At 44.3% G+C, this 22,504-nt stretch overlaps 1 protein-coding gene across 25 annotated transcripts in view; it reads right to left on the reverse strand.

Moving 5' to 3' along the window:
* Cadps (calcium dependent secretion activator) overlaps nt 1-22,504 on the reverse strand; it is a 418,444-nt gene that overhangs the window by 51,809 nt on the left and 344,131 nt on the right. For all 25 annotated transcript variants that reach the window (XM_019204903.2, XM_033756967.1, XM_019204905.2 and 22 more), the window contains 2 exons: nt 14,364-14,438; nt 13,387-13,470 (listed from right to left, as the gene is read on the reverse strand). In XM_019204903.2, coding sequence (XP_019060448.1) covers nt 13,387-13,470; nt 14,364-14,438 — 159 coding nt within the window. The remainder of the gene's footprint in view (nt 1-13,386; nt 13,471-14,363; nt 14,439-22,504) is intronic.

A 22,504-nucleotide genomic window follows, 5' to 3' on the forward strand; every position in this document is an offset into this window, starting at 1 on the left:
AAAAAGGGGGAAGGGAGGAGGGGGTGAAGGGAGGGCAGGGATAAGGGGAAAAAAGGAGAACCAAGACCTGTCATGTAGAGGTACAAGATCCCAATGATGAGTGTAACTGTACTGTACACCTAAAATGTACCCATAAACTCAATGAGGAAAAACAAAACAAAACAAAACAAAACAAAACAAAAATCCCCCCAAAACCCAAAACTGTTTTCACATTGAGGAGGGGGTGAAGGGAGGGCAGGGATAAGGGGAAAAAAGGAGAACCAAGACCTGTCATGTAGAGGTACAAGATCCCAATGATGAGTGTAACTGTACTGTACACCTAAAATGTACCCATAAACTCAATGAGGAAAAACAAAACAAAACAAAACAAAACAAAACAAAAATCCCCCCAAAACCCAAAACTGTTTTCACATTTTTGACTGGTTGGAAGAAAATGAAAACGGCAGTCCTGACAGGTGAAGAATTACATGAAACTGACATTTAGTGTCCAAGAATAAAGTTTTGTTGGAGCCCAGCCATGACTGCTTATTTGCATGTCAGTGGTTGCCTTTGTGGTACAATGGCTGAGTTGGGTCATTGTGAAAGAGATCACATGGCTCATAAAAATAAAAAATGTTCACTTTCTGGCCCTTTAGAAAAGAGGACATTTTTAACCTCTGGATTAGGACAAGAGTCAAATGGGAGGCTATGCGATGTGGGGAAAGAATCAGGAAATACACATTTCTAATCCTATTTGATCATTAAATACTTGGCTGGCTTTGGTTAGTTGCTTGCCCGGCTGATCTCATTTCTTTATCTGGTAAAACGAGGGCCAGGTTTTTTCCCCCCTTACATTCTTTCCAGATTTAAAAAATGTCTGTGACTCTCAGACAATGCATGAGGCAGGTCTTAGGAAGAATGTGACATAGCAAACATTTCCTGCACCTCGAAAAGGTTAGAAATTCTGTCATAGTAAAACAAAAGTCTATTAATACTTTAGTAAGAGTTCAGCAAATAAGGCTCCAGGAAAAACTGTAGTAACAGGGAAAGGGGACGGATTAGAAGTAAGATAGATGAAGACTGTTCACTCTGCTAACAGACAATGAGGGAGGGGCCAGCAGGGAGACTTGGCAAAGCATAAAAGGACGAGAAATAGGCAGCATGTGTGCAGCGTTTGCCCCGTGCCAGGCATGGTTTGAGGCGCTGCTCGTGAGCCACCCTCATTATTCGTGAGACTCCTCCTCTGCACCATTTTGGCTCACTGTGGGGACTAACGAAGGTGATGCCCGCAGAGGGACATAATGGTCACAACAAACTCCGGCACATGGTGACTGTTCTCCAGCTGCTAGAGTCACCAGGCAAAAGGATGACTGGGCAGTAAGCTCCCTGGAGTCTGCATCTGCCCACAGCCCTCCTCTGCCTCCAGTTTTCACAGTGTCTTTCTTGGCAGAAAGAAATGGAAGGGGCAGGTTGACATCTTCCTGCACGAAGCCCTGAGGATAAGCCCCATCCAAGCCAGTAACACGAGAGGAGCTGTGACCACCTATCTCACTGCTCTGCAGGTTGGATGTATGTAGGAAAGGATGTAAAGTTTCTCGTAGAGATTAGAGGTGGTGCAGGGAAGTGACTGAGCTACAGACACGAGCTGGATTCCCAGGGCCGAGTTTCAGCTCTTTTAATCTCTGCATAGGTCACATACCCATCCCATGCTTCATTTTCCTCATCTGTAAAATGGGGATGGCATAATTCTTTAAAAAATTGTTGATGGGCTGGGGATTTAGCTCAGCGGTTCGGTGGCCTGCCTTGCAAGCACAAGGACCTGAGTTCAATCCCAGGTACCAAAAGAAAAAAAAAATTGTTGATATATTAACTGAGTTCTTGAATCAGTGTTGGGACACAGTAAGAACTGATTGATGTCAGCTCTTGTTACTATTTCTGCTTGGAAGAGCACTTGGTATGCCTAATTGGACCTGCATATTAAGTTTGGTATAACTTTAAGTATCCAACAGCTACATGTAGCTACTTAAATTTAAAAGAATTTTAATGTATAATTAAGAATTTGTTTTGTGCATTAGCCACATTTCAAGTGCTTGAGAGCTACAGGTAGCTAGTAGCCACTGTTGTGGACAGCTCAGACGTGGAGTATTTCCATTACTACAGAAAGTTCTATTTTGCAGTACTGGTCTAGAGTCAAGATACATTCATAAATAGTTATTTCATTGATAAATAAGAATGAGGAAATGTGTTATTCAAATCTATGTCAGATCAGAAAATTAACTGAAGGAGGCGGTGGCAGAGGGAAAAAGGCAGGGGGTCAGTAGTCTCAAAGGTCAACAAGTATAACTTAAAGTTACAAAGGTGTCAAGGGCAGCAAGATACTGAGGCAACTCCCAGGAATGGAGCAGGGGAGAAAGTGAAGATGGAGAAGTGAGGCAAATAATCTCCAAGACTGGCCGATTGAGAGTCATATAAGAACAGCACTAGGAGCTACGAGGGTAAGATGAAGTGGTTTAAAGGTTCCTTCTGATGGAAAGTTTGCGGGGAGAAAGGGACAGGCCAGAGGACTGCTGCTTTCTTAAAAAAATTATGAGTGTTTCTAGACTATTTCATTTTTTTTGCCAGTGTGCTTAATTTCATGATGAATTTTTGAAAAAAGAACAAACAAGAATTTCCCATGTTGTATTGCAGAAAGATTTTGTGGAAGAATGTATCTTCTTCCAGAGTCACTCTGTCCAGGTCTCTAGTTGATGGAAGAATCCTGGTTTACAGAAATGTCCTCAGCAAAGGCAAAAGCAGAGCCTAACACCCCCCCCCCACCGCCCCGGTCTGGATGCTCTAAGGGCATCTTGGGAAGACGAATGAATGCTAAGTGCCAACTGAGGGACTGACTGCTTGGGTGAGACAGAATGTACAAGTGGGCGGGATGTACTGGGACTCTGTGTGCGGGTGAGCAGTTGATAAACCTCAGTGGCTCCATGGGGGCCCAGCGACGACGGCAGTGCAGGTCCCTGGCAGTGCTCTCTGAGTCTGCAGTAAAACCATGATCGCTGGAGCGCGCTCAGAAGCAGAGCAGTGTGGTGGAACCCGGAGCTCTGCCCGCGGAGGGACTGGCAGCAGATGCAAGGCATTGCCGTGCCCTCGGGAGGCGATCCGCCCACGTGGCCACCGGGCACTATGTGAAGGCGCGGTTTGGTCCCCAAGATGAAAGGAGCTCTGGGGCTGGATGGTGGTGACAGCTTCCAGACATCATGAATATACTTGACACAGCCTCACCAGATACTTCAATATCGAAGATGGTAAATTCTGTCCTTTGTATTTTTCCACAATTGTACACGTTTTAAAAAATACCCAGCACTACAGAGATGCATGTTACTCAAAATGTTTAAATAATCAGAAAAATGGCAACAGTGGAAAAAGTCCAGGTAATGAACACTGACCACATTTACACTTTCATTCCTGGTCTCTCAATTGCCGGCGATGCATCCTTGGGAAAAGTAATTAATTGCTCAGTTTTCTCATAAACAATAATGAAATACCTCTGGAGGGTGGTACTGGGGATTGCACAGGGTCTCTGGACTGAAATATGTTCCCAGCCCTTTTCTACTATTTATTTTGAGGCAGGGTCTCCCTAAGTTGCCCAAAGGGGACTTTTATCCTCCTGCCTCAGCTTCCTATAGTGCTGGGGTTAGAGGCTGCTGTACTTGGCAGTATTGAACTATTTAATATCAGATATATATAGCTTTATATAAAAATATGGGTGCATTTACCAGTGACTGAATGCTTCATTTGTTATCCTATTCAATTCTTACAAAACCTTGTTTCCTCATTTTGCAAACGTGAAAACCAGGCTCCGGGAGGGAGGTTAATTTACTTTCTCCAAGGCCCCTCAGCTAAGAACTGGTAGAGCTGGGCATGGAACTTACAGGCCTGACTTCAGAGTCTCCTCCACTGCATCGCACCAAGCCTCAGTTTGCTCACATGTAAGTGATGATGATCATATTTTTTCCCTCAGACATCAATGTGTCTAGGTAAAAAATCAGATGATGCCTGTGGAAATACTCTGAAAGACAGAAGTATTTCAACATTACTTATCTCTAAGAAGACTTCATGCGTAATGGTGCAGCCATCACAGATACTCGGAGCCAACCCGAGACTCGCTGGCAAGCTCCAGAGGGGCTCAGGGGACGGCAGAGGAGTGGCATCCATCCTGAAAGGAGGCGTCGGCTGTGGGGCGACTGCATGGTTTCCGTGCATGTTCATAAATATTGGTTGTGATTAAACTATTATCATAATAATGAGGGTAATAATGCCTCCTACAGCCCATCCCACCACACCACTCAAAGCCCCTACCTTTCATTAAACCAAGGACGTCTGGCACTGCTGGGGAGCTGGGCGAGAGGCAGGGAAATGATCTCTATTAAGCAAAAGCATTCTGTTCCATGCGCTGATTAGGAGCCGCAGCCTCATTAAGGAAAAGAATTGTTCTCGTCTCCTGTTGCTCAGGGTACTGTGCTTTGAGACTAGATCCAGGAAGGGTATGTTCTCATCTTTCTGTCCCCTGGGGTTTTGGAAGCGATGTCCGATTGGATACCCGCTTTTCCTTCCAGTTTCCCTCATTTCTAACCCGATCCTTCCTTCCCAGGGAGGATCTTTACAAGGCTCCAGGGCTCCTCTGGAGCATTCTCTGAATGCTGCTAAGACTGGACAAGGGACGGAGCAGAAGCCTAAGCAATTCCTAAGTCATTAATCCTCACAAGGACGGCATGATGGTGGTCATCACTTACAGCAGAGGGAACCCAGGCCTGGGAAAGCTAAATGGCTGCCTGACCTACAGACCTGCAGTGTGCGTGCCGTGGACCTCAGGGTTCACCCTCCTAGAGCAGTGCTGTGCTGCAGTTCCCTTTGGTCTGTTTACATGACACAACCTCTGTCAGGACAGACGTGGAAGTGGAGGTCAGAAAGTTTTAATTTTGTAAAATGTCCAGGCGGGCAGGAGGCTTAACGAGACGATCAAAAATATGGTGAATATTTACATTTAAAATATTATAGTACAAGCCACATTTCCACTCATCGCCCTCAGAATTCATCCCTGGCTTTGAAGACACTTACCTCATTGCTCTTGCCACTTTGTGAAGCAGCTCTGGAAGTTCTGTTTCCTGTCTTTATGAGGTGCGATAAAAAAAATACTGTGACTTCTGCTGCAGAGCTCCATCCAATAGAAAGGCAGGGTTGTAAGAACATGAGGGTGCGGTCTCATCTACCTTATTCACTGGATCTGGCACCGTGTGACTTCTGGCTCCTCCCCAAAGTGAAAATGACCACGGAGGGTAAAGCTTTTGGATTGCTTATTACATTGAGGCCACCAGGAGAGTGCAGAAAGACACTCAGGAGAGGACTTCGGGAGCTGCTTCAGAGAGCGGCGAGGGCGAGGGAGAAGGGTGAGTGTGCTGAGGGGACTGCGGGCGATGCGTCTGCACTCACAGCAACTGTGCTTTGGGGTGGGACAGCTCCCAAACGCTTGTGCCCGTGGGTGGGGCTTGGGAAGAGGCCTGGATTATGAAGCCCAACTGCTGACTCCCTGTGAGGTGGGGTCTGGCTAGAGGTGGGTCCCAGGGCCTGACCTGGAGGATGCTCCCGTCTCCCTCCCTCCAGGTTCCTCCCTTCCCTCCGCTTCCTGGCTGTCACGATGTGGACAGAACTTATAAGGTAGTGTCTTTTACTGAAATACATTTAAAAAATGTAAATACACACCGTATTTTTAAATCGTATGTCACAGTTTTTGTTGATTAGAAGTGGGGACTTTGCCTGCGTCTGGCATCTTTGGGTCTTACTCTGCCTCTGGAACAGCTCTCAGCACTAAGAAGTGCAAAGAATTTGAGCAGAAAGGCTAAAAGGGCCTTGTCTTCCTCAGGTCCCCTGTTCCTGCACGACCTTGGTGCCGAACAGTTGTACTATGTGTGAAGGCGTCATCCGCCACCCCTGATGCCCTCGCCCTCTTCTTTAGGCTTGAAGGTGTAAATCACTAAGCCACTGCTGCCGATGACAACAGCTCCATCACAGTCGGCCTGAGTCTCGTATGCAGTGGAGAGGGTTATGTTGTTTTCTTGTTTTTCTCCACTCAGGTAAAGAGTGAGGCAAAAAAACAAATAAATGAAACAGTAGGCCAGCATTCTATGACTAAACCGGCTGCACAAGTCACTACCACAGCTGCAGAAAGGGGTGGCTAGAAAGTCACCCTGCTTCCTACACTTCCGGCATCAGCACCACTTTCCTGGTTTGGGCAATGGCCCCGGTGCCATTTGTACCACATTTCCTTAATACTGCTCGCAGGGTCACTTTGAAAATACTGAATTAAAAAAAAAACTTACATTACTGCTGGAAATCACTGCCACACTTCACTTTCACCTCCGAGAAAGTGGGGGTTCACGTGAAGACAGCAGAAAGCCATTAAACTGTAGGCAGATGTGGCTGTGTCCTGCGGGTGCTAAGCTGAGGCCTCTCTTGGTTCTACCACCCAGCCAATGCTTTGACTCCTAAAGAGGCATTCTAGAGACTACATATGAGTGAAAAATTCTTGAAGAATCAAAATCAGACACAAAAGCCTATATCTTTGATGAATCCAAACTCTGCATGTAAGAGTACTGCATGTTGAAAAGTAAGTTGATCTTGCTATGAAGAGCAGCCTGGGTTGTTGATGGGAGAAATGACTGCTGTGTTAGGGTGAACAGTTGAGAAAATGCTTGATGAGAAGCTCTGGACTCATTTAAATTTTCTTCTGGTTTTCAGTTAGTCGGTGGTCAGGGTTAGCATCGCTACCACGTGACAAGTGCCACCCAAGGCCTACTGTTTGCTGCATTTCTTGATTTCCCAGTGCCCTCTGATGTCACCACGTGCATTCCCACTCTACAGATAAAGAAGCTGAGGCTCTGAAAGGGTCAATAACCTGCCACACTTCTGGTGGACTGGGCTTCACTATCAGAATTTTAACTTTTTAGATCTAACCATTTTTAATTTTAACCATTGCATATGGTTCAGATGTCAGAGCCGAATCTATGACTTTCAATTTCACAACATTATTTCCTGTTTGAAGCTGTGTACATATTCATTAGGTATTTCTTTCATAGTTGGCATTTCATGACCTAGTTGCTCAGCAGCTTGCAGTCTGAACAAAGTACTGCGTTTATCTTACCTTTGCTTTGAAAGATTTTATTCCATTGTTTACAAAAGAACATTAGGGAAATGATTAATTTTGGATGCCTATCCTTTTTTCTTCTGTAAAGCTTCTTTAAGGTTGCTCTGGCTAGCAAGTATATTAATTGTCAACTGTATTTCTAAGGCAGTAACTGAAAATGAGGATGTCCTACTAGGGATAAAATGATGTTACAAACCCCAGGGTGAATGTCAAACTCTGAAACACTGGAGAGGCGCTGCTGAAAGAGATTGGTGGAAGACAGGGCAGTGTTTTTAGAGCTCTGTAATTTCCTATGGCAGTCTTTACTGACTGATTGTGAACAAAATACATTAAAAGAAATGGCTCTTGAAGCCACCTTGCCATGGTGGCTCAGTTTCAGCACTAGAAGACCACCAGCTTGGCACTGGCTTGATAGCGAGCTAGTCTCTGTGACTCTCTTTACCAGCTCAATCAGTTTTGGTACCATCACTACTTAGGAGCCTTAAATTCCGTGGGCAAGAAGCTGCGTGATTAGGGTTCTGACACCAGGGTTCAGAGCTCTTTCACTCCAACCCTGTCATTTCCCTCCTTCTGCTCTGTTCTTTCCTGGAGTTACAAGGAAATTCCAGGTCCCAGAGCTCTCCAGGGCTCCGCTTTCTCCTGCAGGCCAGTGTACCTTGAAAGGCTCTTTGTGTTCTTCTGTGTCGGGCAGGATTCTGCTCAACTTTCGAGCCTCATCTGAATGTCATTTCTTTCAATGGCCTCCCGGATGAGGCTGAAACCCTTCGGTCTACAGCTCCATTACATTGGCTACTTCTCCCTGAATAATCATCCCGTAGGTAATAGGCACTCAATAAATATGTGTCAAATGAAGAACTAACATAAAACTGAAGATTATGTGCAAGGCCCAAAGAAAGCAGGGAGTTTGAGAGTTCATTATTTTGGTCTTATTGCAAAACTGGCTACCTGGTAGGTAAATTATTTATAAAATACTTTTGCTGGTAACATATGAAACATAGGTAACTTCTCAGGAATAGTATCAGTTAGTGGGTGGCCCCTGGGAGAGCCAATGACTGACTTTATTTACATGTTTTTATGCATCAGTGGGGCATCATTTTCTGGCCATCACAGAGGAGTAAACCTAGGATGAAGTCTTAGTAACTGTGTGGCTTTGGAAGAATTACTCAATATCTCTTATCCATTGGGGATGGTAACTGAGCACGTTACATGGACTGATTGTAAAGATGAAGAGAGAACACACAGCTAATAACTTAATACAGTGTTAAGCAGTCGGCCATGAGTACCAGCTTGGTGCTGCGTTCTACGAGGTACCTTCATTCTTACATGTGGTAGCCAACCAAGCAATCACAGAACTCAGCAGTGGTTAACTTGACGCTGTTACTCCCCGGAGAGTGGACCCACACCTCTGTCTGTCCCTCATCTACAGCCACCAATCCTATCCTAGGCATTCCTCACAGCCAAAGCAAGAAAGAAACACCATCTGAGAAAACACTAGCAAACTCTCACAAGCCCTCCATCTATTCTACAGTTAGAACAACTTCTCCACCAAAAACAAACAAACAAACAAAAAAACCCAAAAAAACCGCAACAAAAAAAACCTGTCTTATGGACAGAGTTAAGTTCCTTTGATCCAGCTCTAACTTTGACCACAATAATCATCGCATCAAAAGATCTGCAAGAAAGCTGTGAATGCAACTGATTGATACCAACACCAACCTTGTCACCAATTCTGGGGGAAGAAGCACGCTTACTTAGTTTTATTTCTGAGTGGAAAAACAGCTATCACACTGCCAAAGGAGAAAAAAATGAATGAGGGTAATTCGAGACCTAGAAGACTGAACCTACAGCAGGTTTGGGGAGCCTGAGAGTCCTAAAACGCCCTGGCTTTCTTCCCCTGTCCTGAGCAGCTTCCATGTTACAGGTTGTGACCGCCTCGAATGGCTATGCCTGATGGGAAGGTCTCAGATGACTTCTACAGATTTCCGAAGATTCAGTGTTGCTTTAGGGTAAGAGCCGGGCTGCTCCTATAGGTGGAGTTTCATGAAGGGAATACTCAGGCGGGCTGGGGCTGAAAAGTCTCATCGGACAGGATCCCACAGAAAGGACACATGGAAAGCACTTAGCTCTGTGCCAGGCACTTAGCAAGGGCTGAAGGAATGGGTGCTGTGCTCTTGTGGTCATGTCAGATTTCTGAAGTCATCTCACAGAACTCGTCACATGACAGTAGAGGAAATAGAAAGCCAAGGCACGTTCCCTGTGACCTGGAGGTCACTCAGTTCCACGGTCAGGGGCAGAGCTAGGTTCCCACCTCAGTCCCTCTCTTTGGGGTTGTCCATCTTGCTGTATCCTGCTCACTCTCAGCCTCCAACCTTCTGTTCTCTGGCCCTTTGCTTCTGCCCTCCCCAGGTGTGCCCATACCCCTAGCACACAGTCACTGAGCCCTATCCACAGCATCTGCAAACTGCTTCCCCGTCCAGCCATGGCTCCTGTGGCTGCTCTGGTCTCCAGAAGTCTTTCCTTCCTCATGCCCTGTGGATCCTACAGTCTCAACTTAAGCTCCTCTTTGCAGAGATGTCATATGACCATCCCTACTACAGTGACAGCACTTTCCTTGCTCTCTAGCTGTGTTCTGGGCAACACTCCCTCCATGGATCACTTTCTTTCCCTTTGCATCACCTGTCAACCAAGTAGAAGCTCCAGGACAGAGGATGGCCTTCGTGCTCATTGCTGTATCCCTTGCACCTAGCACAGTTCCTGATACCAGGCGCTCAGTAAATGCACGCTGGGTGAATGAGTGAGTGGGTAAAGAAATGAATTCAGAACCAGCATATTTATTAGCACCTGGCCAAGACTAAGGAAAGAACCTGAATTTTCTGGGACAGGGACCCAGCCACTGTTGCCCCTTTCTTGGCCTCCTAAAAGAACAGTACAAGGCTGCCCACTGAGGGGACCTTTCCAAACATGCATCCCACACAAAAGCACATCTTGCAGGCAAGAGAAATGGGCGGATAGTTGCTAATTGCGTCTTCCAACTGGGCTGATCTTTCAAAAGTTCTTGAGGCGCCTGCCTTCATCAATCCCCGGCTGCTCTGCTGCTGAGGCTGCTGAGGGAGGAGGGAGGGTGCGCTTGGGCGCCTCTCGGGCTGGCACGAGGATGCCACATCTCCTCCTCCCGCCTCCCCAGCTCCTCTCCAAGAGAGGAAGCAGTGCAGATGGAGACGAGAAATAAATATTCCTGCCTGCTCCGTGCCACTGCAGACGTTTTCCAAAATGTCTGGCTTGGACCATGAAATCAAGCCCACCCAGGAAAGGAGGCGCTCAGCAGGAGAAAGAGGGGGAAAGGGTGGCATATTTGTCGATACCCGTCAGCTTTCTGGGGGGCAGAGCACATGGCTCATCCTTGGCAGCCTGCTGAGGTGGGGATGTGGTAAGTGCACAGTAATACTGGAAGAATGGAGTCAGACACCGGAGCAGGCTGACGGAGACCCTGCCAGGCTCTCACACTGACTCTGTGTCTAGGTCCAGGCCTGGACTCTCAGATGGTGCCCACACTGGTTTCAGACTTGGTCGATGACACCTGCTACCTCCGCCCAGCCCTCTGCACCTCCACTCCACTCCTGGGAAGTCAACACCCTTTCAAAAGCCCTCTGCAGTGTGGGCAGGAGCTCCGTTCTGCTTGGGGACGCTCCTCCCACCCCCAGGCACAGCTCAGCTTCTCTGGGACAGGAACACTGGCAGGGGACAAGACAGAGACTGCAAATGAGAAGTGGGTGCCATGGGCTGCGGTGGCCAAGTGTGTGGGAGGAGTGTCACTAAGAAGGGAAGTCACAGGCCCAGCGGCAGGCATGGAAGCACCCTGCATTTTGGTGCCTTCTCTGCTAGGCAGGCAGTGGGGCCGCAGTGTCTCAGCGGGAAGAGACAGCACGGCAGTCTGAGCTGGAAAACTTCTGCAGAGGACAGTCTGGCTCTTTGCTCCCAAAGCTCTCTGGAGGCGCTCTCAGCTCCCCTGTGCTTCGCTTGCCCATCACCACGCCCTGCCAGCCCCCTCTGTAAGGCACTCCTGAGGGTAGGGCCTGGGTGGGGCTTTTCTGGGTTTCACAGGTTCAAGTCCAGCTGAATAAAGTTACTCAAAACAAAGACTCAGAAAAAGCGATGTCCCCTCTAAGTGTCAGGAGGATGTTCTCCAGAGATGCTGCTTTTACTTCTGTCCCTTGTCACCATTTCCATGATTTCACTAAGGAACAAAACACTGTCTAATATCTCCCACTCATGTGCCCCGAATACCTCCCTATGAATCCTCCCCGCTCACTTGCCCATCTGCCTTCTAGTGCCAGGCAACTGCCAGCCGAGTCCTACTCCCTCCAGTAAGCCATTCAGTGGTGGTGGAGAGCTGGCAAGAGGCCGGGTCCCTGTCCCCACCATGCTATGTGACCTCAGACACATTGCTCCCCTCTTTGAGCTTTGGTTTCATTGTTAGAGGAGGGGTCGGACAAGTTTCGTTTTAGTTGTAACATGTGATGGGTGGTCCTGGAGAGAGAAATTGGATGGAATTCCTGTTGTCACAGTCCCACCCCACCCCACCTTCATCAAAAACCTCCAGGAAGTGTGAAGCTGCCACACTTCGAGACTGAGTTCACTCCTTAGGCTGGGAAGATCAGAGGCAAGAAGATCAAGGCAAACTCGGCATGTAGATATGTTTTAAATGTATTTAACGGGTTTCTCCTGAATTCCTAGGCACACTACATTGTGGCTGGGGAAGAGAACAAAGCAGTGTAGATTTGGAAAGAAGTGTGTCTGTATATTTGTATCCTGTAATAATCCTGTAAGTTACCTGTCACCAGTAACAGCTTTCATCTATTGAGGTGGACCATAAGCTGTGCTATGCTCAGCTCTCTTTCCGATGCCATCATCTCACCAGGCCTCGTTATGGAGGATCTTATCCACACCTCACTTTCTTGAGGATGATAAAACTGAAGTCCAGAAAGGGTGGGACACTGCTCATGATCACACATCTGGTGAATACTGCGCGTGGGACTGGCACTCAGTCCTATTAGCTCCAAAGATGATGAACTGCTAGCAACTACCCCGTGCCGGGCCTAGTCTTGGCAGTCAATACCCACCTGAGAGATTCCTCTCAGTCAGGAAGGCTGTCAGAAAGACCCCCAGACAGTGGGTCCTACACTCACTGCGTGCCCTTACCATTCCCAAAGAAAAGAGCTTGGTGCCAGCAAGAGCCCTGTGGTCAGAAACAGGAGGGCAGAGGAAGTGGTGGCAGTATCCGAGGCCTGGAGTGGGAGAGCTGGGTCCCCAACGCAGTCCTCTCACAGTGAGCTCTCCATGCACTGCGCACCCACAGGTTTGAAACACTCTGGCTTCTCTCCACCTCTAACCTCACTTTTGCCCTTCTCTGACACAGACTTGATGGCTCTCGGCACGTATAAAGCTTGGTCAATTTACTCATCTCTGGGACCATGCACTTACAGGGCTGGTCATCTGCTCCAGAGGCTGTTAACACAGAGAGTCTGCCTGTCAGGAGGGGCTGCAGCAGGCTACAGACCAAGGGTTGTCTATGTGGACCTGAGGCTTGCACCAGTGGGCTGTGGCTGGCACATGGTGAGCTCTACCCTGAAACGCAGACTTTTTCAAGAGTTTTTACATGCAAGCAACTCATGCAGGTAACAAAAACATACCCGGCACAGAAAGGACCCACGAAACCTGTCCGCAGCCCCTTATGACCTGTGGGTTTCTATGTGCACACTCTGATATTAATTTTAAATTTACAAGTGTGGAAACAGTGGGTCCCATTAGGAGTTGTGCCAGAGAGAGCTAAAGTGGCCAGGCAATCCTGTGGATGCATGCATAGAGGAGGTGGGGTGTGTGTGTGTGTGTGTGTGTGTGTGTGTGTGTGTGTGTGTGTGTGTGTGTGTGTGTGTGTGTGTGTGTATGTGTGTATACACAAACATATTTGCACATTTACATTCATAGATGAAAGAGAAATAAGGCTGGACCACCTGCTGTGGTTATGAAACGTCCTGCTTACTTTCTGAGCCTTCATATTACGTACTAATAGTGGACCACAGTTCACATACACACAATGTGATACAACATACAGAACAAACAGTACGATCCAACGGCACCCCTTCTGAAAACCAATGCCAAAAGCCAAAGCCAAAACTATCACAAAAACCAGGAAAGAAAAGAATCTCTTTACTTACTGTGAATGACAGAAAAGAAGAAAACAAAGTCCCTTCGTCGTATCTGGATAATTTTGCCAGTACTCCTTCCAAGATAGTAATGAACTAGTGAAACAGCAATGAAAAAAATTATTATTTCAAACTATCATTGTTCACAACAAAGAGAAACATTTCCCAACCACACAGAGATGGAGCCAGCAGAACTGAGCCCTCGGCTCATTTCTGCTTTCTACTATGTTTGATGCCTACCTTTGGAGAAAAGAGGAGACTGCCTTTACATGAAATATTTGACTTATCCGGCTTTCTCTTCATTATTATGTGATTGCAAATATAGAGGGTTACAGAAGTGCAAAGTGACAAAATATTATTGAGTTGCATATAGCATGCGATAATATTAAATGCACTTTTCAAAATCCAAAACTGCGCAAAGCAGTTTTATGTTACATATTAGCACTACATTTAATCCAATCTATTTTTATTTGTATTTTATCAGTAATTTTGGGGAAACAGAAGTTTAGCACTGGCAAATATAAATGTCTTCCCATTCAGCATTACTTAGTTAAAATTCTATAATTCATGAGGGTGACTGAAATAGCTTTATCTGACTTTTATGTTTTATTATGACTCTCACTGCATGTAAAACTAGAGGAAAAGGGGTTTTCATGATGGCAGAATTCCTTATTACCATTTAACTTTCTGTATTTAAAAATCTAACTTTGTCAGCACTGAAAAACAAAACAAACATTTCCCGCGTAACTGAGTGCAACGTTTGGGGACAAGTTCTTATTAAGTTAACATATGCCATTTCATCAATTTTTCTTCACATGGCTCACAATCATCAGAAAATCATTCTGAGCTGCGGCTGGGTGATGTACAATCTTGTTTTCTGAAAGATGCAAGGATCCAGCGCAACTTTTTAACGTGTTATATTTTAATGGAAATGTGGACACAAGCAAGCACTGTCACAGTTAAGGATTTCACCCGAAGCTGAAGGTTACCTTTGCAACCAAGAGTGTTATCATTTCTTTAACAGTTTCTTCAATTAGTTCGTCTATTTTTGAGTGGTACTGATGCTAAAGAACACAGAAAGACAAATATTAGCATGTTTGGGAGGCAATAGCTGCAGCTGTCCCTGCACAATTTGTAAATAATGCCTGGCCTGCAGACCCAGTTTATTTCCATAGTCCTAGAAGCATCTGTAAGATTCTGACTCCAGATCTCTTAAGGAAAGAGATCTGAAGCTCCTTAAGAAAAAACAAACAAAAAAGAATTGTCAGCCTTATTGTTCGTTGTTCCACATTCAAAGCTTTAGAAACCTTTGATATGTGTAGACACACACACGTTTACAAATAGCACACACGGATGGCTTCACAGCCTAGCAGTGTGCCGATATGGGCTTTACAAAGAAAATCTCCACAATAATCTAACCAAGGAGATGAGAAATTATCTTTGGAAAACTGCTGGGGAGATGTGGCTTAGGCAGGTGGAAAACCAAAGGGGATTTGGTTAACGCACTAATTTTGCAAAAACTGTTCTGAAACTTTCAGGTACTTTGGGGTGCATGCCTTAAGAGCTCCCCAATTTTATCGCCAGGGGTTGACTCAGTGTCTAAGCCAAGTGTCTTTTTCTGAGCCTTTGAGGCAAGTGACCATTGTCTCCATTCCGGGTTAAGCAGAGCCAGGCTTCAAGCCTCTACTGAGACCAGAGCTAAGGGTTTCAATTTATCTGTGGCTGGCCATTAAATTTAAATAGTAATGTGAAAACAAACCCCTACAAAAACCAAAATCTGCTGTAAATGCCAGGGGGAAAGGAAAAGTGATTTCAACACTTAATATTATATGCCAGCTCCTTGACATTTATTAGATCATTTTGGTATCCACTTGAATTATTTTGTATTTCCTTAACAAAAACAATAATGCAAAACATTGTTATTTGAAAGGGAAAATGCACTTACCCACTCTTTAGCAAACTTTCAGAAGGATGATTAATTAGGAACAGAAAAAAAGAAAAGGAACAGTGCAAATAAAAATTAGGAAAAATGGACACATGAGAAATAAAAATTAAACCATACAAAAAGCAAAGAAAATATACAAATGTAAGCCACGGAAGTGTAGTTTAATATTCTGCGAACTGGCAATCAGAATTATGGAGAATGAGCAGAGAGATGTGAGACTGGTGTTTAACTGAAAGATCTGGATAAAGTCCCAGGGCAAACCTAAGAAGTCATGTTGCCTACAAAAATTTAGCTGTTTCCTTATCTGTAAAAAGAAAACAAAGCAGATTAAAAACAAAACAAAACAAAACAAAACAAAAAACAACCCAGGACCCAAAAGATAAGAGAAGCAAGTGTAAATCACTGATTTGGAGAAGGGAATATGAGCAAACCCTTTATAAAGATACTTAGCTATAAACTTCAAAGCCGAAAGAGAGGATTTTGAATGTTTTTAATCACAAAAGACTTTGATTTGGGCATTATACAATATATACGTGTGTGTGTGTGTGTGTGTGTGTGTGTATCAGAATATTGCATTTTACCTCATGAATATGTATGATTAGTAAAAGAGTTTTAGCTGGTCCGTGCTATGATTATTTAAAGACCCAGTACCTAATTCCTTCCCTGGTACTCAGGCTCTCTGGCTCATAGGTCTCTTCTGAAGACTGGTGAGGGTCTAGATATGAAAACGCTGTGTCAACTGTGCTTGCAATTAAGACATTGTTTGTTCAAGTTCACCAAGTAGCTGATCAGCATACAGAAAGAGAGAAGATCTCATGACTTAGTCATCCTCCTCTTCATTTTAGTTGGCTAGAGAAAACCTGGAGCAAACTATCCATGTTGTATGGTCCTGATGAATCAGAACCTATGTTGCCCATCCTGATAGATGCAAGAAAGGATTTACTCATTAAGTAACACAAACCTGAAGCTAAATGCAAAGAAAAAAAATTATCTGTAGAATTCTGTGCTAGAAACACAAAGACAGATGTCAGAGCAAAAGAATTCAAGAATATTGACAGGGGTCCAAATTCATTTTTAGGTCTTTAGATAAGATCCAAATCACATCCTTACTTTACCTAGTCATGTGACTGCCTCCTCCAGTAGGTTTGCTTTGGATTGCCATAAACGAGGCATGTGTATTAAATTAATTATGAGATTAAGCCAAATCGGAAAAGCTTGCTGTGAGCAAAATTATATAATATGGAACATTAAGTGAGGGGCTTCTGACTACACCAAAGAGCACCATAGAGAATAGAAACATTCTCTTGAAAATCTTGGCTGAAGTGGTAAATACAGACAAGAGCAACTGTTCTCTACGCACCGAGAAAGATGAAGGGTCTTGGACTGAGGAGTGCCATTCTTCCACTTAAGAGGAACAACTTTTCCTTCTGGAACTGGGGAGCTACTTTTACATGGAGACACCACAAGGACACTGTGGCTTATGGAGTTACTACGGTCTACAGGAACACCTCCCACCTACAATGTTTTCCGAGTCCAACCTGGACCTCCTTTCGCTTCAGGTGGTCCTACACTGCACAAATATGATAGCTACTCTCAACTCATGAACATTCTGTCCCCCACTGCTGCTTATAAAATAAAGCTAATCCAGAATTATCACTGTTTTGAGTGTGGAAATCAGAAGCACCTAAGCGAGTAATGAAACAACAAATACGTGGAAATATGATTCAGAAGCTTAGAAGTGCTACATGGCATTGTCACGACTCTAAGACTGACATTGCTAACTAGTTACCATGGTGGTTATGTGGCTGTACACATTTCTCTAAACTCACCTAAAATCTATATAGTTTATCATATGTAAATTATGTCTTTCTTTTTTTCTGGTACTGGGTATTGAATCCTGGGCCTTCATCGAGCTGTATCACTAGCTCTTTTAATTTTTATTTTGAGACATGGTCTTACTAAGTTGCTATGTAAAGCGTGTCTTAATCAAATTAAACTAATTAAAATAAAACTTTGGGGCAGATATCAGGGTAACAGTTATTCTGCTCATCGGGTGGCAAAGGGTTAACTATCAAAGCAGCCCCTATTTCTACTCAATAATTATGAGGTACATAAATCTCTTTTGCCAGATTTTCCTGATGTATGTGACTTGTTTGATTAACTTGCTTTTTTGGAGCAAAAGTGAGCATTCTGCCTTCACTCTTTTGCTCTTTCTGGGAAGATGATTTGTTCTGTGGAGATGTGAAGCCCCACGAGGGGGTATACACACCACCGGGCCATCTTTGAATTACCACCTTGCTACTAGATTGACTTGTCATGAAATCCCCGCGGTCTGACTGAATATCCAATCTGTCTGCATCCCAGTATGGGTACAAAGAATGATCTTTCCTATTTTCACATTTTCCAGTTTTCTCTGCTAGATTCACTTGACCCATAGCCCTATGTTATATCCTGGGTACTAGATCATGGCAGCATCTACCAAAGGAATTACTGATTTTCAATGGCATGGAAAGTTTGGGGAGTTCACTTTTGCTTCTGATAGGCTAAGTTGCTGCAATTTCACAATCGCTACATGAAAAACATTCCACTTGACTTTCTGGGCTGCACATTTTGCCTTGTCATGGAACAGATTGTGTGTATGTTGTCTTTCTGTTAAGACCATCTGACCTTGGAAATGAGATGAAAACACACTAGACCAAGTGAGAAACTATTTAATACACAATTTCCTCTCTATTGGTACTTCACAAATTTTAATGAAAAAATAAATATTTAAGATAGGAAAGTATGGTTAACAAATGTCTCAGCAGCTGCCTTTAGATGAGACATTATCCCACTGTTGAAATTCAGGAAGTGATTTTAAAATTGGAGATTACACTACCTCACCAATATCCAGTCGAAAACAGGTTGAGGGAGGTAGAATCCAGGTGGTGGCTACTACTGGAAACTTGGTCTATAATATATAGGCTTAATATGCAATATTCACGAAGTACAAAGTGCATATAGACTTTGAATTTCTATCTATTCTTATTCAAATTTGCTCACGATCCTCCTTGGTCAGTCTCATTTTCACAAATCAGTTTGATTGTAGAGACGAATATCCCCATTCTACAAAGCAAGAGATGTCAAGGAGGGTCCATTTCCATGTGACTTGACGCTCAAGTTCTGCTCAGGGTCACAGTCACTGTGCCATATTACTCACAGGAAGTACAATCTTGTTTGGCTTCATCCTGACCACTCTCAGCCACCTGGTAGTCTCATATCAGGAGGGACATCACTTCCCATAAGCTAAAGTGCCTCTGATCATCTACCTAGGGAGAAATGTCACGGTTGGTCTGTTTCACATTGCTCGGAAAGACTGCTATCCTCAGAATAAGGATCACAGATTAGAATGCAGTAATGGAAAGATCCTTAATAAAGATACTTAGTTGTGTGTGTGTGTGTGTATTATTTTACAAAAGACCAAGAAATGTGTATAAGCCTCCGTTGTTTTATTAGATGTGTTAAATTGTATGAGAAAAATACACGTAATCGTTCTACCATATTAAAAAAGAACAATGTTCAGAGAGAAATAAGGGCTGTCATTTAGCCTCAAAATATAACTATTTGGATAACCTAAGGCAACTTTCTGACCTTACATCCAGAGGTTAGGAGAATTTATCCCCAATTAACCTGTATACTCATCCTTCCCAATGGTTGTGTATTACACGCTATATTTTTCATTTGACAGATGGTGGCAGTAAGGTTACAAGAGTGAGTGACTTGCTCTAGGTCACATAGTTTGGTAGCTAAGCCGAGGGTTCATAGGCTATAGTGATTAAACCACTAAGCAGTTTGTTCTAGAAAACCACACTCCAACATTAGGGCAAAGCCACTCTGTTTTAGCACAAAAGAGATCGGTCCTAAAGATGAGGGACAGGGTCATTGTGATAAAGCTCAACTTATTAATTCTTATTATATCTGTAATCAGGACCCGCAGTTTGGTTGAAGGAGGCTCACAGGTCTGCTGAGGCTGAATAGTAGTATCTCAGATACCCTTTCCCCAGGGAGTGGAAGGTAACCCCACAACTTTCATGCATTCTTGGCAGTGTTTGGGTGACCATCCCTCGCATTCCCTCTACTCTCCACAGACCCCCACATCAGTGACCAACAAGTCGTGGTGGTTAGAGGAACTTGGCTTCTCTGGAAGGACTGGCTCCCGCCGGGCCGGGAATGGAGGAGTGGAGGGGCGCTGTGCAGGGACTTCAGGGAGCAGGGCCCAGTCAGTCTACTGCACGGATCCTCTCCCAGCCCCTCACCTGCGAAACTCAGTTAAATGCCTACAGCAAGAATCTCTGAGGGGTTGGATAAAGTTTATCAAACTTAAAAACTCTCTCACTTTTTAAAGCATACTATAAAGAAAGTGGAAAAGGCAACCTACAAAATGAGAGAAAAGACTTGCAAATCATGTATAGAACAGTATAGTACCCAGAATATATAAAGAATTTCTATAACAACAATAAAAACACAAATAACCCCATTTAAAAATTGAGCAAAGGATCTGAATAGACATTTCTTAAAAGAAACTATACAAATAGGGCCGGGGATTTAGCTCAGTGGTACTGAACCTTGCAAGCTTCAAGGTCCCAAGTTCAATCTCTGGTACAAAAAAAAAAAAAAAAAAAAAAATGCCAATAAGGACACGAAAGGATGTTAAACAACCCCATCCACAGCAGATACTACTTGGCTGAGATGTGGAGAAACTGGATCTTTCATCCATTCCTGGTGGGAATGTAAGATGGTACAGCCACAGTGGAAAAGTTCAACAGTTCCTCAGAATGTTAGATGTAGACTGACTATGAGCCAGCAGTTCCATTCCTAGACATATACCTAAGAGAGCTGAAACCTAAGTCAATGTGAAAACTTGTACATGAATCTTCAGAGCAGCATTATTTGTAAACGCTGAAGGTGAAAACAATTCAAATGTCCCTCAGCTGATGAATAAACAAACACATGTATCAATACAGTGGAGTATTATCCAGCCATACAGAAAAGATCACACATGCTACAATACGGATGAATCTGAAAACATCATGCTAAGTCACATATTGTATTACTCTATCTATATGTAATTTCCGGAATGGAAATTTCCTTAGAAATAGGCAAGTCTATAGATAGAAGACTGGTGACTCCTCAGGCTAAGGAGTAAGGGAGGAGAGTGATTATTAGTAAGCAGTTGGTTTCTTTCTGGGATAATGAAAAGATTCTAAAATTGATTGTGGTGATGTCTGCATAACTTTGTGGATACACTAGTAAACTGTAGACTTTAAAAATGGATGTTATATGAATTATAGCCTATGAAATAAAAAGCAGCAGTAGCTCTATGAGGAGAAAAGCAACATTCTTGAAAGTATGAACTTGAAGGTCGTTCAACGAATTTTAGATCTCTCCCAAAACAAGGATTGGAAGGTAGCTCTGTGACACCCGGGAGATGGCGCTGCATCCCAGAGAAGCTCAGGAGGGCCATAGGTGCGAGAGGGCCAGAGGTGCAGAGCAATTCTTTCCCAGCTCCTCTTTCCAAATCAGCACTGAACTCACTTGTTTCACAGGCTGGCTTTCTCTGTAAGCTTTGAAGAACGGACTCTGCAGCTAAAACCAGGCTGAGCAGGGGCTGCTCCTTGACCAAGTTCGTGCCTAGTGCAATATTGGCAAGCCCTGGGCTCAAGTCCCAGCACCAAAGAAAACCAAAAACTACAAATACAAAGAAAACCCAGGTGGGATAAAGCTAGAATAGTGCCATTATTTTACAGATAAGGAAACAGACCCAAAGAGGCCAACTGACTTGTCCAACTCCAGTTTGCCTCACAACCATGACAAGAATCCAGCTGTGTGAACGCTGCACCCAGACCTTCTGCCAGGGGCCACTGCAAGGGCCTGAGTCCTTTCTTTCAGCTCCTTTTTGGATACTGAGCCTCCAGACCAGCAGCTCTCCACCATTCCAGAGAACTGATCAGAATGCGATTTCTCACACCACACCCCAGAGTGGGCAGAAACTCTTGAGGCAGGGTACAAGGGTCTCAGGCTTCATAAGTCCTCTGGGTGAGTGTAACGCATAGTGGAATAGGAGAAAAGCTGCTCCAGGTCATTGTTGTGAAGCAAGCTGTGCTGGAAAGAGATGCAAGGGCCACTGCACTTGGCTGCAGTGCCCAGAACCCGCTCCCCAGAAAGGCTCGGCAGGAAAATCAGCTCAGCAGGAGCAGAAGCTAGCAGGGGGTGGCTGAGGAAGCTCACTTGTGGGGGAAACAAGGTTGGAGAAGTCGTGCCAGGAACAGAATACCACCAACCCACATTTAAAAATGGAAGGTGCCGAAAGAGAAAATAAATAAGGAATACAGAGCAAATATAATTTAGTAAAAATTCTGAGCATGTAAGGCTGGTATCTAAAGATCTGATTTAGGAGCAATTTATGCCAATTGGCAACCACACAGAGTTGCCAGAAATGTTTCTGAATTAATTCTAAATTGGTATATGAATATCTAGCTGGCTTAAGGCCATTGGAGAAAAATGATCATGATAGTCTTTAATCAAGCCCAAGTTGCTGCTTCCTTCTCCTTTCCATTTTAAACACTGCTTTGAAATTGGAAACTTAGCAAAGGACAAAACTTTTGGTCAGGGAAGATTGACAATAAACTCAATCCATGGAATACCGAAAGCCTGCAGTTCTTTGGACAGTCAGAGCCCGCTGGCTGGGGAACGGGCAGCAGTGTGACACAACGCGGTGCATCCTGGAAGTTGCTGGAGGCAAGAAAAAGCCTTTCTGCCGTCCAGATGTTCCTAGTGATAAAATGCACTTCCAATGTGAGAATGACTTGCGTTCTGGCACACACAAATCTGTTGGAGATACCAGCCTAATAAGTAAGGTCAGCAAACTTCATTTAGCTTAAAGGAACCTTCCGGCCAGCCCAGCTCCCGCCAAGGATCATTTCCAAGTGACTGGCACTCTCACCAGCACATGCCTCAGAAATTTACTTGACAGATACTGAACATTCATCTGTGGCTTCATCCACAAACGTTAAGAGTGTGTTTCTGAAACTAGGAGATTAGGGTAGATGGGAGGGATTTATGAAGTTTTCTTCTACATGATCAATGGCAAGAGAAAAAAAAGCCTTAATTTTTTTTTTTTTTTTTTTTTTTTTTTTTTTTTTTTTT

Source organism: Fukomys damarensis, unplaced genomic scaffold (assembly GCF_012274545.1).
Source record: "Fukomys damarensis isolate Sample0158 unplaced genomic scaffold, DMR_v1.0_HiC HiC_scaffold_28, whole genome shotgun sequence".
NCBI lineage: Eukaryota > Metazoa > Chordata > Mammalia > Rodentia > Bathyergidae > Fukomys > Fukomys damarensis.